General features: G+C 57.8%; 1 protein-coding gene across 3 annotated transcripts in view; it reads right to left on the minus strand.

Annotated features, from left to right (window-relative positions):
* Positions 1-3,690: 3,690 nt before the first annotated feature.
* COG2 (component of oligomeric golgi complex 2) overlaps positions 3,691-16,044 on the minus strand; it is a 39,938-nt gene continuing 27,584 nt past the window's right edge. For 2 of the 3 annotated variants that reach the window (XM_045860634.1, XM_045860650.1), the window contains 8 exons: positions 13,622-13,683; positions 12,175-12,326; positions 10,436-10,636; positions 9,525-9,597; positions 9,094-9,239; positions 7,578-7,717; positions 6,192-6,381; positions 3,691-4,397 (listed from right to left, as the gene is read on the minus strand). In XM_045860634.1, the coding sequence (XP_045716590.1) occupies positions 4,293-4,397; positions 6,192-6,381; positions 7,578-7,717; positions 9,094-9,239; positions 9,525-9,597; positions 10,436-10,636; positions 12,175-12,326; positions 13,622-13,683 (1,069 nt within the window). In that variant the 3' untranslated portion in view covers positions 3,691-4,292. The remainder of the gene's footprint in view (positions 4,398-6,191; positions 6,382-7,577; positions 7,718-9,093; positions 9,240-9,524; positions 9,598-10,435; positions 10,637-12,174; positions 12,327-13,621; positions 13,684-16,044) is intronic. The other variant, XM_045860644.1, reaches the window with a different exon arrangement.

A 16,044-nucleotide genomic window follows, 5' to 3' on the forward strand; every position in this document is an offset into this window, starting at 1 on the left:
TCCATGGGTGGTGTGTCCCTGCCTGTCCTCGGTGGGATTTGGCCCCGTCTGCTGACTCTCAGGTGAAGCCTGAGAGGGTGGGTGCCGTGCAGGCCCAGGCTGCCCGCCGGGTTAGTGAGGACGCTGCGGAGGGACAGACGCGTGTACCCCTCCCGTCTGTAAACACTGACAGGCTCCCCGGCGAGTTGAGGGTGGCTGCCCGTGAGAGCTGAGGGGCTCGTGGCCACAGGCCCGGGCTGGGAAGCACCGGGCCAGGAGTGGGGACAGCTGGTATCAGAGCTAACCAAGTACTTTCCTGTCCTGCTTGTGCAGTGCCCGCCCTGCGCCTGGGCCTCGCCACCCCTCCCACTCGCTGGGACAGGAAGCCACACTCCGAGGGACCGAGGCCGACCGCGGTGTGCATGGGGACAGAGGGCGGGTCTGCTCCTCTGACGGCAGCCCAGGCCCACACGGAACGGCAACGGCACCCCCCAAATCTCAGCGTGTCCCCTCACATCCCCGAGCACCCCTCTAGCCTGCAAGGTCCCTCCCTACCTTGGCATCAAGGGGGACGCCTGGTCCTCCCCACCTCTGTGGGTGCAACGGGGTCTGTGTGCCAGGCACCCAGGGGCAGTGCAGCGGGGGCTCGGAGACGGGCGGACAGGAAGCCCAGCTGTGTGATGTGGAGCAAGGGGCTTCACCTCTGTGCCCCCAGCCCCTTGTTTATGGAATGGCACATGCTTGGATGAATGAGTAGCAACCTCCGTACGGCACTTGGACCCTAATAGGACTGTGACCCCTTCCCCTCCTAGCAGTCCCATTCCAAAAGGCACAGTAGGAACAGAGGTGTTCACCTGGGGGCCACAGTGGGAGGCTGGGTGACAGCCCCTGAAGACACCCAGGCCCTGGTCCCTGGGGCCTCTGGCCGTGACCTTACATGGCACAGGGGGCTCTGCAGACGGGGTCAAATGAGAGACCCTGAGGGACGACAGGACCCTGGGCCATGTGGGTGCCGTCAATCATGCGGCCCTTGTGAGATGGAAGCAGAGGGAGAATGGGAGGCCGAGAGGCACAAGGGGATGTGACTCAGGACACGCGGAGAGCAGGTCAGAGCTCCAGCTTCTGCGGTAATTCCCACGACGGCCGCAAAGGAACACTGGGCCCGACACGCGTGACTATGGGGTTCGCAGCTGCTGGTCCCACCACTCCCCCCTCAGCCCCCCACCAGCAAATACACTCCATTCAACACATATTCGGGTGCCGGGTGGTGACAACGTGGCGGCGTAGGTCCGTCTGTTGCAACAAGTGTCCCGCCCTGCTGAGAGACATTGGTAATGGGGAAGCTGGCATGTCATTATCACCCAGAGTCCATGCTTTACATTACAATTCACTCCCGCTTCGTGCTGGCTGTGGGGACACAGCAGGGAGCCCGAGTCCCCAGCTGCAACGACGCCATCCTGAGGTCGCCCACAGGGCAGTCGGCCGGAGAGAACATTGCGTTTTGAACTAGCAGCCTTCTCTGCTTAGCAGGCTGCCGGGGCTCGGGCCGTTGCTAGGAGTAAGCCGTTGCCAACTGGCCGCTGGTCTGTGCCCAAGCTGGTCCATCGCTGGGAACTGGGTCAGGACACTACAAAGACACAAAGCTCCAACATCTTGCAGATTACTTAACACAAAAGCATGAATTCTATGGGTTTGTTTTGCTTAGGCGTTTCTTCACTGCATTCTCAGTCTTCCTGGGCTGCAAAGTGTGTATCCAGTAACGAGCCGGTTTGTTATTCAGCCACGACAAACACCTCCAGTCCGAGATTCTGGGCACCAGACCCGGAGCCGAGGGGGCGGGGGGCAGCCTGCCCCGGCCCACCGAGGAAAGTCACCAGATGCCGCGCGCTTCACTGAGCTTAGAAAACCAAACCGTTTTTGTTTGTTTCTCATTTGACCCATGTGGCTCCATCGTCTGGGCATCGTCCTGTAAAGCAAAAGGTCTCAGGTTCGAGTCCTGGTCAAGGCACATGCCTCGGTTGTGGGTCCGGTTGCTGGATGGGGCGTGTGTGACAGGCAACCAATGGGTGTTTCCCTCCCTCTCTTCCTCCTCCCTTCCCTTCCAAGAGTCTATAAAATCTTCAAGAGAAATCAAGAACCTGGGTCCCAGTCCCCGGTCGTCAGCTCCTCTGTCCCCACGCTCAAGTCCGGGAGGGAGTGTTACCTCGTGGTGAGGAAATTGGGCTCTGGAACTACTGCCTGGGCTTAAATTCCACGAATTAGTTCTCTAAACGCCTATGTTTCTGCCTCAGTTTTCTCATCTACAAAATGGGAGCGGAGAAGGGGAGGGCTAATAAATCATGCCGCCCTCCTCTGAGTCATGAGGAAAGGAGGGAGGTGGAGCCGTCAGGGGATTCAGGGGATGGGAGGACAGTGAGTCTGTCCCTGACAGGCTGGGCTGCAGGGGCCAGATCAGCCGTGTGGCCACTGGGGCAGGTCTGTTCTGGGCCACCCAGGGCTGCGGGGACTGTGCTCCCCAGACTCCCTCCCGGGTTCCTTTGGAGGTTCCCGTCGGCCGCAGTCTGCGGGATTTGACGGGGAGTGACGAGGCGCCGGCCGGTGCAGGTCTCAGGTCATGCTGAGCTGCAGGGCCCGTTGGCACGGGGCAGTGGCCCCGCTGGACCTCTTCCTTCAGCTTCCTCTAGTCCTGGGCCAGGTGTGTGCACGGCCTCAAGAACGGCACACCTGTCACCAAACCTGGGACACCTGGAGGCAGCGAGACACAGGTGCAGGTTCTGCCTTGTCCCCGCTGTCTCGGCCCCTACACCCATCCACCTTTCCCTCCTGACCACTCTCTGCTGCACCAACAGAGAAGAGCTATGCGCAGACCGGCGAGCCAGCCCCCCCGGCTGAGTCAGGCTGAGCCCTTGTGAAACACCCCTCCTGCCCTCTCACTGCTCGCTCACACGGCTCTGCTTCTCCAACCCACCTTCCTGACCCTAACTGCCGAGTCTAGCACTCACCCGTCCAGGGGCAGGGCCTGCGGCTAAGCCCAGAGCACATGCCGTGCACTGGGACGGGGCAGGAGCTGCTCCAGCGGTGTGAGCACCAGGCTGACAGAGCTCCTGGTGCCCACACCGCTGCCCTGCGGTGTTCCTGGGGCCCGTCTCTCAGGACCCCGCCCCTCCTCTAGCTGGGCCTGCTCACTGTGCTGAGACAAAGTCATCCCTGAGAGCTCCCAGAGCTGCCTGTCACTCACTCCTCTTCCTGGCCTCCCTACAACCAACCTTTGACCAGAGAGGAGGCTGAGGTGCAAACAAAGGTGAGGCTAGAGGCACACGCCACCTGCTCTCCTCCTGTCCTTCTGCTGCGAGGGCGGGCGCCCCCCACCCAAGCCTGAGTGCAGGGGCGTGTCAGTGTGCAGGGCAGCGAGCCAGCCATGCGCTCTGAGCAATTCTCCTGACATTCCCGACTCTTCTGTCCGCCTGCCCAGCCGTCCCCCCACACCGTGTGCAGGATTAGCTGAGGGCCTGCGGCTGCTGGCTTCCGGGGGCAGGCACCCGAGCTGGCCTCCTGTGGGTGGACTCCCGCACATCCAGAGGGCACTTCAACGGGGACAGGACCCCCCTAAGAGGTACGAGGGGAGGAACGAGCCCAGACGGAAACCAGTCATCGCGGCCCGGGCGAGGAGACCCAGCTCGTGCTGTATTCACAAAGGAAAGGTGTGCATGCTCTGGGCAGACACTTCATTTATTCGGAAAATAAACCCTCCCGACTGGTTCCTGCTCCCGACATGGGGCTGGTTGAAGAGGACGCCAGAGCACCACCTTAAACACCGGCGGGAGGGCGGGGAGCCCGCATTTTCCAGCCGCGCTGGGGAGTCCATCAACGCCGGTCTCGGAGAGGCCGCCGCCCTGGGGCAGCCACACCACGACAGGCGGCTGCTTCTGCTGCGGGCCAGGGAGAGCCCTCTCTGCATTCGCGTATATACATTTACTTCAATCGTACTTTACAAATCATCTCTTCCTCACTAAGGTTTACAATAAAAATAAAATAATTTGCTCTGTAAACTATAGTAGAAAGTTTCAAATGTCTTAAAAACTATCTTCCATACAATGGAAAAAGGCTTTAGTGTTCTTTCTGGGTGAAAGAAGACCCAAATGTGCCAGACAGGCCGGGTTGGGCTGGGCCGGGCGGGACCAGCGTGTCACTGGGGACCCGGCGGGAACGCTGCGTCCGACCCCGGGGGCTCGGGGCCGAGGAGAGGACGGCGTTGCTTTCTTCCAGCGGGCGCCTGGCCCGGTGCTGGGGCCCCGCGGGCTCCCCCAGGATGCCTAGGGCTGCTGCTCCGCTGTTGCCTGGTCCGTGGCGGCAGCAACAAGCTGTGCGAGTGCCGGGAAGCTTTTTATGTCCTTTGTCTGCAGGCCCATCTTTTGTATCTGCAAAGGCATGAGAACGGAGTGAGTTGCTGCGATCCACTGAATGTGAAAAAAAAAGACCCTTGTAAAAAATAAAGGAAAATATTCACCCCCAGCATCTACTGAGTAAGAAGAAGGCAGTTCCTTAAAGAATGGCAGATTATTTTTTCCTTTTAGAGCCAAAGGGTTTACTTCTGGTGAAACTTTTCTTTCTGGGGCCCAACCCTCGGCCTCCTAAGAAGTCAGTGAGTCTCCCTGACCTTGGTCCATCAAGTCAGCATCTAACAGGACAAGCGCCTCTTTTGTGGGCTGGCAAAGAAAATTCACACCGAAGGAAATAATAAAGTGAACTGGTTTTTTTAATGGAGAATTCTCAAAAAAAAAAAAAAAAGGCCTGTCTTAATTTCTTAACACGGCAACAACCTTTCCTTAGAATCAGATTAATTGAAAACACTTGGGTTAGCGACTCCTGTAACTACGCTGGAAACCGAGAGACGGCGCACGGCATCCCTGCTTCCGTGTGATGGCGGTGGCAGTGACAACACACGCACACACAAGCGCGCACAGCGGGCTCTGGAGAAACGGTGTACCGGGGTTTGTCAGTGCTGCGGTGCGTCCCGGGGACTGGGGAGAGGACTGCCTTCCCCCGTCTCCCTCCTGTCCCCCTCTCTCCCCTTGGCTTATTTGTTCCGTGTGCTTGCATAGCAAACTTGTTGCTCCTGGCTGGCGTAGCTCAGTGGATTGAGCTCGGGCTGCAAACCAAAGCATGGCAGGTTCGATTCCCAGTCAGGGCACATGCCTGGGTTGCAGGCCACGGCCCCTAGCAACCGCACATTGATGTTTCTGTTTCTCTCTCTCTCTCTCTCTCTTTCTCCCTCCCGTCCCTCTCTAAAAATAAATAAAATCTTAAAAAAGAAACACAAAAACTTGTTGCTTATAAGAAGACTGAGCTTCTCTAGTGAAATGAGGAAACACGGCAATGGACTTTTGCCAGGACAGATGCCTACATTTGCTTCAAAGCAGAAGACTTAGACCTTCGGTGATGACCCTCATCTGTGAAAAGGTTCTCAGTGAGCCAGGAAACCAAGCACCTTCGGATAGAGATGTTCCGGTTTCACTTCTTCTCGAGCAAAGAGGCCTCCCTGAGGATCTGCCCCGGGGACCGTCCTCCAACAGGAACCCCGAACAGCGGACAAAGCCACTTCCTGACCCTCTGGAAGTCCTCCGATCCTCGGGGAGGTCGCCTCTGCCTCACAAGGAGAGGCGGCGTGTGACCCTCACCTGCCCCCGCATGGTGACACGCACATCAGTGTGTGACCGCGCCCTACGGCGCTCAGAGCCGTGTTTTACGGAGACATTGTGCTCAGGCAGCCTCTCACGCTCCCCACGGCGAGGCCAGAGGGCCAGTGCTTTGCCGGCTGTCCGGAGTGGCTCTAGTGGTCCCACACTCGCCAGTGTTTCCACAGACCGCCACGTGGCGCTGATCACTGCCAGGCAGGGGACCGGGAGGACACGACCTCCGCGGTGCCTCTCCGGCGGGCTTTGCCAGCGTGAGCGCCGCAGACCAAGCAGACGCAGCCACGCAAAGGAGCCACGGACTCCCGAGAGCCGGCTTGCAGTCTTCTTCTCTCTTTCTCTAAATTCCTGGGTGCAAATACCCGGACTTCAAGTACCTTGGGACCCTGACTCCCCCCCACTTTCTAGCTTGGGGGACCAGCCTCCCGGCCCCTCAGCGGCACCTCTGGGCTCACGAGAGCCGCCAGGCGCCCCAGAACGCAGCTGCAGAGTCCCTGGACTGACGCCAACGGCGGTCACCTGTTCCCCGAGGTACTCCACGTCCAGGGCCAGCTGCAGCCGGATTTTGTCGTCGTCGCTCATGCCACCGCTGCCGCTGCTGGACCCGCTGGGGTTGGCGGGGTTGGTTTTCCGGGCCTGTTTCAGCCTCTTCAGGCTCTCCTCCATCTTCTTCACGGAGTGCAGGACGTCCGACACGGTCTCGTAGTACCTGGGGCACAAGACACAGGCACAGGTGAGACAGACGTGTGCGTGTAACACTGAACACGCTACTGGGCACTGCGGACCAAAAGCAGGAGAGAGGGAGATTTTTAATATAAAAATTGACTTCTAATAAAAAATCAGCTGCGGTAAATATTTAACGTTTCTTAAGACTGAAAGAAGAATAGGGCCCGACTGCCCAGCACTGCATTCCCTGAGGACCCAAGAACACGCACATGGATTCCGGCTACAGTTTCCGTCCCGGACACTCAGGGAAAACCAGGGGCCAGACTGTCTCTCTTTCGTCAAGAGGGAGTGTCTGTAGCTCATTCTCCAGTGCAAGCCCCAAGTTCATTTACAGTCCGTTCTAGGAACAGTTCTTCTTTTAAAGAGTGAAAGCATTTCAAAATTAAATAAAACTGGTTGCCCTCTAAATATTCTCAATATATTGTCCAAATTATACATGAATTACATTAAAAAACTCTGTTTACAAGCTGATTACTGGGCATTTTCATAGAAACAACATTGTAATTCATTTTGTTCTAAATTAACCCACAAATGCCACTTAACTCATAAGTAACTGAAATAAGTAAAATACTACGGCAAAATTAATAATAAAGCAGAATTCAATGACGAAACTGAACAACAGACTCTGATGTAACTCAGTGCTGGCATGTGGGGAAGAGGAGACCGAACTAGAAATGAAGAGACATTGAGTCGGTGATTCTGAACACGCCCCACAGTCTCAAGGGCCGTGGGGTTTGGGATGCCGATCCTCGATCAGCTGTGAGGACTTCCCCTCCCGACAACGCCGTATGGCCGAGGCCATCCTGGACTGACAGAGCCGAGCAGAGCAAGGAAATCACGTGGCGGGACTTGGGGAAGGGGGCCTGCACGAGAGGGTGTCGGGGGCAGTAAAGGCAGGTGCGCCGGGGAGGGGAGGGGTACGCCTGGACCCTGCGAGGTATGTGCCCTGGGAGAGGCCAGAGGGCGCCCAGCCGGGCTGGCTGCAGTCCAGGTACAGCCTTGGTGGCGGGGGGGGGGGAGTGTGGCGAGCGCAGCTCACCTGTCCACACAGGTGGACCACGTGCCTCCCCCGCTCTGCCCCCCACAAAGCGACCTGGCGTTCTCCCCACGCCATCTGCCCGCCCGCCGCCCTCGGGTAATCTCCTGACGCCCGACTCAGGCTTTCCTGAGGCCCCTTACTTGTGCGTGCTCTCCGAGAGGGCGCCTTCCAACCACTGCCGGACGACGGCGGGCTTCAGCTTGTCCTGGTGCCCGGTCTGAAGCTGGTGAAACGGCCTCAGGGCGCTGTCCACGTAAGAGGAGGCTGTCGTCGGCACCTCCTGGAGTGCCGTTGGCAGGGGCGACAGAGGTATGGAAAGAAAAGACAGCGAGTTACTCAAACACCTAGTTCGAAAGGATTCCAGTAATGTAGCAGTCCTGAGACGCGTACAACCTCCGTCCTTCCTGAAAAGCAACACGAGGCTGGCTATAGGAGGCCACCTGGAGGACGAGAGGGACTCAGCAAGCGGCAGCAGGGAGGCGGTGTCTGGAGCCCGACTGGATTCGGGGGCTGCACCAGCCACCCATGGCTTCATTCCCGAGGGCGTTGCTTCCCATCACTTCCTGCCCACACCTGTCCCCCAGCGATCTCAGATCCCACTCCATCCAGCCGGTTCCGTGTGCGTGTGGAAGGGGGGCGGGGGCTGAGCTAACGCTGCGGGTCAACAGGCCACCATTCGAGGAGCAGGATCTAAGGCGAGTAATTCGACTTTTCTAACTCGGTTTCATCGTCTGTAAAGACGGACCAGCACCCCCTGGCGGAAGGACCCGTGGGAATGCCCAGGGCTTAGCAGTGTCAGACCCCAGCGCAGCACTCGGCAAGTGCGAGCGCCTACGAACAGGAGGGGAGTTGGCAGATCTCAGACAGAAAACTGGGTCCGGCTGCATGAAACGGGTCTGTCCCACCTCTAAGGGGGAGCTCCGAGTCAGACCAGAAGGGAAATCTGGTTCTTTTTCTGTAAGTGACAGTTCAACTGCATGTTGCAGATTTAACGGGAAAAGGGGACCAGCCTCAGAGGAGGTCAGTTCGGTCCCAGCTCAGCAGCGAAGAGCTACCACGCCCCCAGGGGTCCGCAAGAAGCCCAGGGATTTTCCCACGCTGCACAACGTCCTAGCAGACTTCCACAACTCCTGAGAATGATTCTAGTTGTAAACTGCCCAATGCCCAACTCTACAGCTGGGGAAAAAGAAAACCAGAGGGAAAGTTAAGTGAGATCTAGCAGGAACCCACTGCCAACACACAAAAAAGAGGATCAATGTGGAGAGCCAGAACACTGGTAAAAATGAACCCCAATTCACCACTGAATGCAGCTTTCCAAACCACGGCCCACAGAAGAACAGGGGGAAGCAGGTACTTGCAAGGACAGAATGAAGGGAACAAGGTGAATTCTAATCTTTTCAAATGTGCGACATGCAGACGAATCACCCCACAAAGGGAAGGGACCTGACAGTCCACACTGTCCGAGTCCGACTGGCCCGCACCCGCCCGTCCACGTGGGGTGCGTCTCAGACACGATCTCTCCGAATGGGGCGGCCCGGGCCCACCCCGGCCTGCCCCTGCACACCCACATCTGCCTCCTGCTCCACGACTCCCTCCCGGGGGCCCTCCCACCGGTCCTCCCCCACCTCCACGACCTTCCCAGTGAGCGGCGCTGACCTTGTTGGTCCTCCGGTAGAGCCGGGGCACCTCCAGGGCGCTTCTCAGGTAACTGAAGCAGGACTCGCTCAAGTCCTGGACGATGCGGCTGCTGAGGGCGGGCATGCGGGCGCACAAGGACTGCCGGGAGTCCTCCAGGGCTGCTGCTGGCACACACAGAACGGGCTCAGTCACTGTGCCCCGTCCAGGCGGCAGCTCTACGTGAAGCGCTGTCTCGGGGCTTAGAGCGTGCACAGCAAATCAGACTGAGTGATCAGACTTAAACGAAACCTCTTGTTTGGTGAGGTTATAATCGTAGAGCAGAATACAGGAACGACTAAGGATCTACAGCTAAAGAGAATGGTCGTTGAAATATATCCCACGGTCTCTAAAATGTTATTTTAAATTCTTTCTTATTCAAAGATCTGCCAAGTCTAAAGAATCGTTTTTACCTGAGATAGAAGAAAAATCCTTAACGCCAATCACTTCAAGTTTTGGCTTGACTGTCTCCAAGAGCTCTGGAAGCTGAAATAAACACGCACTTTATACCTTCAGCACTTGTTTAAGTCAAAGGGAGGGGCGATTCTGTCTGCATCTACAGGGTCTAGAGTGCTGCTAATGAACGCTGAAACTCAACTCAGGACTTTTGGTAACTGTCATCAGAAGAAAGCAGGATTCTTAAAGAAAACTTCACGAGAAAAGCATCTGCCTTGGGAAATGGCAGCTCTGTGGCTGGTAGGCGGCTTAGAGAATAAACACCACTTTGTAATCTGTGGCTCTCCCAGGACCAAAAACCTCAGAGAAAGACGATGTCTTGACTCAAAAGGAATGATACTTGTCTAAACACCACCAACTATGAAAACCCGAGGTGGGCACAATTATGCAACACGGCACTTCGACACAAATTCATCCCGTTTTCTCCTGGTGGTGAAAGCGAAGACACAGGAAACACACAGAAACAGATGAAAGAAATTTAACAGCTCAGTCCTTTCAAAGCACAGCTGAAGAGAAGGCATTGCCGAGAAATGTCTGGGTCCGTGAATGGGAAATGATTCTAGTCCGACCCACGGAAGACCATGCCTGCACCGTAAGCTGGGCTCACGCAGCACGGCTCACGCGGAGCCTGGCCCCTCGCTGCTGGGGGAGCGGCAGCGGCCCCAGGTGAGCCGTCGCGAGACGGGACTGGCAGGAGGGGTCTGTCAGGGAAGCAGCTCGGGGGAGACGAACAAGGTGCTCTCTCGCGCTGCCCTGGGGCCCCCCAGCCCTCCGCCCCCAGGTGGACGGTGCCCTGTCCTCGCACAGACTTCCTAGGGAAACCCCACACTGAGTGCATGGCGCCGGGGACACACACACACGGGCCCACCTGCTCCTGCAGCCGGTCCAGGTCGGCGGCGACGAGCACCAGCTGAGCACTGGAGATGGAAGCGGCAGGCTTCGCCTCGGGAGGGCCGCCGCCGCCTTGGTCCTCGCTGTTCCCTTGGGTGGCGGAGGGGTCTTTGCTGCCAGCGGCCAAAGGTTTTTTAACATCCTTGGTGCTTTCGTTGGAGATGGGCCTGAGTAAGAGCTGAAAAAGGATTTCAATGACTAAACGCTTCTCCACTAGCAAGACAGCAAGACGCATGGGCACTTACATGTGTGGGTCAACAAGGCACCATGAGAAGCTGGTCACCCGCCAAGTCTCGGTCAAGGTCTCTCCGTGAGAGCGCACTACGCCGTCTCTCTCCACGGGCGTGAAGGACTCAGGGAGTAACAAGCCCAAACCTCAAGCCCGTGGATGTTCTCCCCCTGAACCTGTGCCTAAGGTCTGGGGCCAGAGAGTAGCAGGCAAATGTGAAATCACAGGTCCTTAAACCAAAGGCAGATTAATTTCTGGAGCATCACAGGTTTTTAAAAATTAATTATTTATATCAGGTAAATAATATACTGAGTTTACTTGATTTATCAATATTAAAAATCAAAATCCAAACCTCATGATGCTTCGAATAACACCAAGTGTTTGCAATGTGTACTGTTTAGCAGGGAAAACTGAAGAGACGCACTGGCAGCAGGAAAAGAACGAGATAATGAACGCTCAGGGCAAATGAGCTCATCAGAGACGTGAGAGGCACTGCCGGCCAGCAGGCAAGAACCCAGGCCCAGGCCCACACGAGCCGCTGCATCCGGGCAGCCGCTTGGCGCCCTTCAGGGATGGCGCAACGAGCTGCACGGGTCTGCGGGGGCCCCTGGGCAGAGGGGAGGGGGAACGAGCTTCGACTGAGACCCTTACATGTCACACACCTCAGCCAGCAGGTGCTATCCAATGAGTACCTCCTGACCCTGCACGACAACGGGTGGGAGCCGTTTCCCTGGGTTACAGGTGCAGAGTCTGAGACGGCCCTGACTCCCCCAGGCCACAAGGTGAGAAGTCGGGTCGGAGTTTGTCAGACTCAGAAGTCCGCACTCACCACACGGAAACCCCCTGCGATAGGACAACTGGGCCCCGAGACGCCGGTCTCCATGCTCTTCCCTTAAACGTGCACACACGCGTGTTTGCATACTCATTGCGTGGCAACGACCAGGGCACATGCCTGCCTGCCCCCCGAGCCTGCCCTGGAGACAGGCGTCTCCGAGGCCACAATGCTGGCGCCGGGCCGGGCGAGGCGGGTGCTCAGCAACGGGCTGACTGTGGGGACGACCCCGGGGCCGCGTGCCTGAGACCCAGTACATGGCCAGGGGCACATGGGCCGTTAGTACAGTCAGCTACCTGGGGGGTGGGGGAAACGCAGGGCATTCTGAAGGGAGTGAAAGGCTTATTTTACTGCCTTTTAATCTCAATAACTACATGATTCCTAACTTCCAAACATTAACTATTACACATGTATATTTTCATTTGCAAACAGCCTCATGAAAACGAGCACCTCTGTTTTGGTGTGGCGGCATCTCGCTGGAGGGGCAGGACAGGGGATGGGAGCAGAGCGCGTGCGGCCTGAGAAGCGAGCCTCCTGCTGCCCCGCAGATAGCGCTCTCGGGGCACCGTGGCCTTTTAGGGTCTCAGTGCTCTCAGCCTAACGTGTCTATGACCCTCAGCAGCCTGGACCGTGGCCGAGCCGGGGCGGCCCTCACCTCGCCGACGAACACGGAGTACCGCGCCAGCACCTGCAGCGTGAGTCTCCACAGGCGGTGCGCCAGCGCCGGCAGGAACAGCTGCGCCGACCAGCACCGCTGCAGGCTGCTCCACGTGTGGTGGGAGGCCGCCAGGCAGTAGGGGCTCCCGGCTGCGGAGAGAACACACACCCGTCAGCCCAGGGTTCTCGCCTACTGCGGTGGCGCCTCGGTTCTTGGACTTCCTTCGTCCCGGGAAACTGTTCGAGAAGCGATTTGTTGGAAACCAGATAATACATGTGGGTGGCTGATCAGACAGGTATCAGCATGAAAGGGCTGTCCGAAGTTCTGGGCGACAACTGAGACATTTCTTCCGTGAACACCTTGGTCAAGAACCGAGTGTTCTGAGACGGGAGACGTTCAAGGACTGAGGTGTGGCTGCGTTTTCCACGCACAGCTCAGGAGGGAAGCCGGCAGCATTCTCCAGGGCTCCGTGTGGCTGGCGAGGCCGCCAGCGGGCGCTGTCAGTGATGTGAACGCCCAGGCGGCCGTGACCCAGGTCCCCGCTGCGTCTCTCGCAGCAACGCATTTCTCACCTGGGACCACTCCGCCCCCCAGGTGTGTGATGCATATTAAACACACACAGCACTCAGAAGTAGTTTGCTAACATGCACTTCACAGCAAGTCAACAAACACGAGCCGAAGCGGCAGCCGCTTGCAAGGGTTTCAACTTCGGTTTTGAATTTGCCCTGTTTCCTCTGTCTGCTCTTCTCTTCCCCACCTGAGTGCACTGCGTATCTACGGGAAGTTCATTCCACGTGAGCATTTTTGGCCACGACAGATGAAAGCTGACTTCCAGGCTCTGCAGTGCAGACGGACCCAGCGGCACATGAAGCGGCAGGAATCTAAGCGTGGTGGCCTGGAGACCCAGGAACGGCCACAGCGTGCCACGGGACCGACGAGGCTGGAAGGGGGCGAATGTGCCCGGGAGGTGCACGCCGGCCACTGCCACCTGTCCTAAGCCCCAGGCGGGTGCCCACTGCCCCAGAGGCCCAAGCCCCGGCTGTGCGTCTCCCAGGGCGGAAGGGCCATCCTGGTCCTGGAGGAAAGCAGCTTGCAGCCGCTTTGCTATAAGAAGGGCTGGTCACTTCAGCAACCAGGGACCACGTGACATGTGATATTCAGGAACAAAATGAGGTCTGCTTCCTATAGTCTTAAAGCATCCTCTTAGCATCTCTACAATGCAAGGAACTGTACAAACCAAGAAATTCGATTCCTTTCTGTCTCTCTACAGAAAGGCTTTAAGGTCTACCATACTGCGTGACAGACAGGAGAGGGGGAAGGGACCCCCGGGTGTCAGACATTGATTCGGGTCTAGACAACATGGTGAGTTCAATGAGCTCATTCAGTGACATCCTGTCGTTTCTCACTTTAAGGAAATTACTGGGAAAAAAAAAAAGGAAATTACCTGGAGCGTCTTCCAGTACATCTGTAAGTGCTGCTTCTAAGGCTCCCGCTATTTCTCTAAATCTGGGATAAAAACAAGAGCACAGATTAGTGTTTTTGCTGCTGCTAGTTGCCTTTCCCCAACGATTCTCCCTTCTTTCGAAGTACCAGGAACTTCCCTCCTGCTGGGGGCCATGGTGGGAGGCTGGATGATGGCCCCGAAGACACCCAGGCCCTGGTCCCTGGGGCCTCTGGCTGTGACCTTACACAGCACAGGGGGCTCTGCAGATGGGATCTAACGAGAGACCCTGAGGGAGGACAGGACCCTGGGTCATGTGGGTGCCGTCAATCACGTGTCCCTTGTGAGACGGAGGCAGGGGGAGAATGGGAGGCCGAGAGGCACCAGGTGATGTGATACAGGAGGTGTGCATGGGTGGCCGGGGGCCTTGGGCTGGCCCCACACAGCACAGGAAGCTCTTGCCAAAAGGACAGGGGCCCTTCAGTCCTCGTTAGGTGCCTCCTTGGACCCGTGTCCTTATACAGGGCACAGGCCCCCAGTGGAGGATGCACAGTGGTGCCCTCTGAAGACCACTGACAGGCCTGGTGGGGCTGTCGCCCTCTGAGCGTGCAGCCAGGGCAGGGGGTGGGGCGGGCACCTCGGGGGCTGCAGCAGGGATGTCACCGGGGCCCTCAGGACGGAGGTGCTGTGAGTGACAGACACACAGCCCTTGCTCCTGTTGGAGGGTGAGACATTCCTGCTGAGCCACAGCTCACGGGACATCCGGCTTTCTATTCACACTGCGGGGCCCCGCGGTGCACGCGGCCGTGCAGCCCGGGATGCCGTTCTGCAGCGCGTGACTGCGGGTTTCGTTTTTTAGCCAGCTGCTCGCGTAGCACTGTGTCCCCAAGTACGCAACTCTCCCATCTTCGCACCCTCCCGTCCCCTGCTGGTTACTTCCCCAGGTGGCAGTGAGTTCTGATACAGGCGTAAGATGAACTTCCCTAACCGGTAATTTGGTTTCTTTGATGGTACCCGTGTGCTTTCAGAAAACAGCTCGGAGACCGAGTTCAGGGAAAGCGAGCAGTAAAGGAAACAGCATTTCAGACCGAAGGTGGCAGCCCCGCCCGCAGAGGGTGTAGCGCGGCAGCCGAGAACAGAGGCCTCCCAGCCCAGCCGGGATCCCAGAGCGGGTCCCCCGCAGCATCCCGTGCTGCAGGGGAGGGAGACTCTCCCACTGCCCAGTGAGGCTCACGAAGGGCTCGTCTCCCCAGCGGGCACCGTCCTCGACCTCCCTCCCAACACTGCTGCAGGGGCAGTCGAAGTGCAGGCGCAGCAGGGTGCCAGGCGTGGGAAGGGGACGTGTGCACGGTCAGGCCCGGCACGCACACCTGCCAGTGCTGCACGCACACCTGCCAGTGTGAGGGTAACAGCAGCGTTTCTCCTCAGGGCGTGCCAGAGTGCTCCCAGCCCCTGGCGCTCGGGCTCCTTTCAGTGACCCTACAGTGACTCAGGTGACAGTGCACTCTGACCCCAGCCCTGTTTGCGGAACTTCTTGTCATGGGCCAGGGCAAACAGTCCAACACCCGAGAGAAATCAATAGGCGAGGCCTGCCAAGTGCCGCCTGGCTGTACTTTTAAATGGAAAAACAAATACGTTGAGAACAAGTCCCACATCTGAAACCCAACTTTTGAGAATTTCATGAATGTAAACACAACAGGTCATGAGGAGACGCTGACCCGCCCCTGGGGTGCTTGGGGCTGAAATCTGGCGGAGGCGGAGGAGTCGGGAAACGGGCCGAGCGTCCACAGGCCTCGCGGCTCAGTCTCTGGCTCTGAGAGGACCCGCAGGCCCGGCCCGCAGAGCCCGGGGTGCGGGGCTGGGGCAGCCGGGGGAGCCCCAGCAGTGGAGACAGGGCAGGGTCACTAAGCATGGGGCTGGGGGGCACGGCTGGGAAAGGGGAGTCTGCAGGCGGCAGAGGGGCGACATGCTGGGGCGGCAGCGAGAGCACCCTGACTCCAAACCTGGACCATGAGAGAGACGGCCAGGCCCACACACTGCGTCTCGACTGCGGTCGTCTACAAAAGGGGGCTTCGGCACCCTCACCTTTGCTCCCGGGTCACAGGGGCTCCTCACCCCGGCTTGACCCTGCCTGCGGTACATCTCCAGTGCAGTCCACGACTATCTTAGATGAACAAACCCTTAATTTCCTACCAAAAGATAAGCTACATGACGACGTGACCCAGGAAAACGGAGCAGAAAACACAGTGGGCGTTGTATGTGCGTGAAAGGGCACCGTACCAACATTCTGAAAACTGTGATTTCATTATCGAGGATGATCACATGCATTCACAGTCATGGTGAGCAATTATAATCAAGGGGCCTGACTCTTAATATTCTCCCCTCTCTGTAATTTTTCTTCAGAACTCGGGGGTAAAGGACTGCAT

Source organism: Phyllostomus hastatus, unplaced genomic scaffold (assembly GCF_019186645.2).
Source record: "Phyllostomus hastatus isolate PE091 unplaced genomic scaffold, TTU_PhHast_1.1 phas_contig_148, whole genome shotgun sequence".
In the NCBI taxonomy this organism is placed as follows: domain Eukaryota; kingdom Metazoa; phylum Chordata; class Mammalia; order Chiroptera; family Phyllostomidae; genus Phyllostomus; species Phyllostomus hastatus.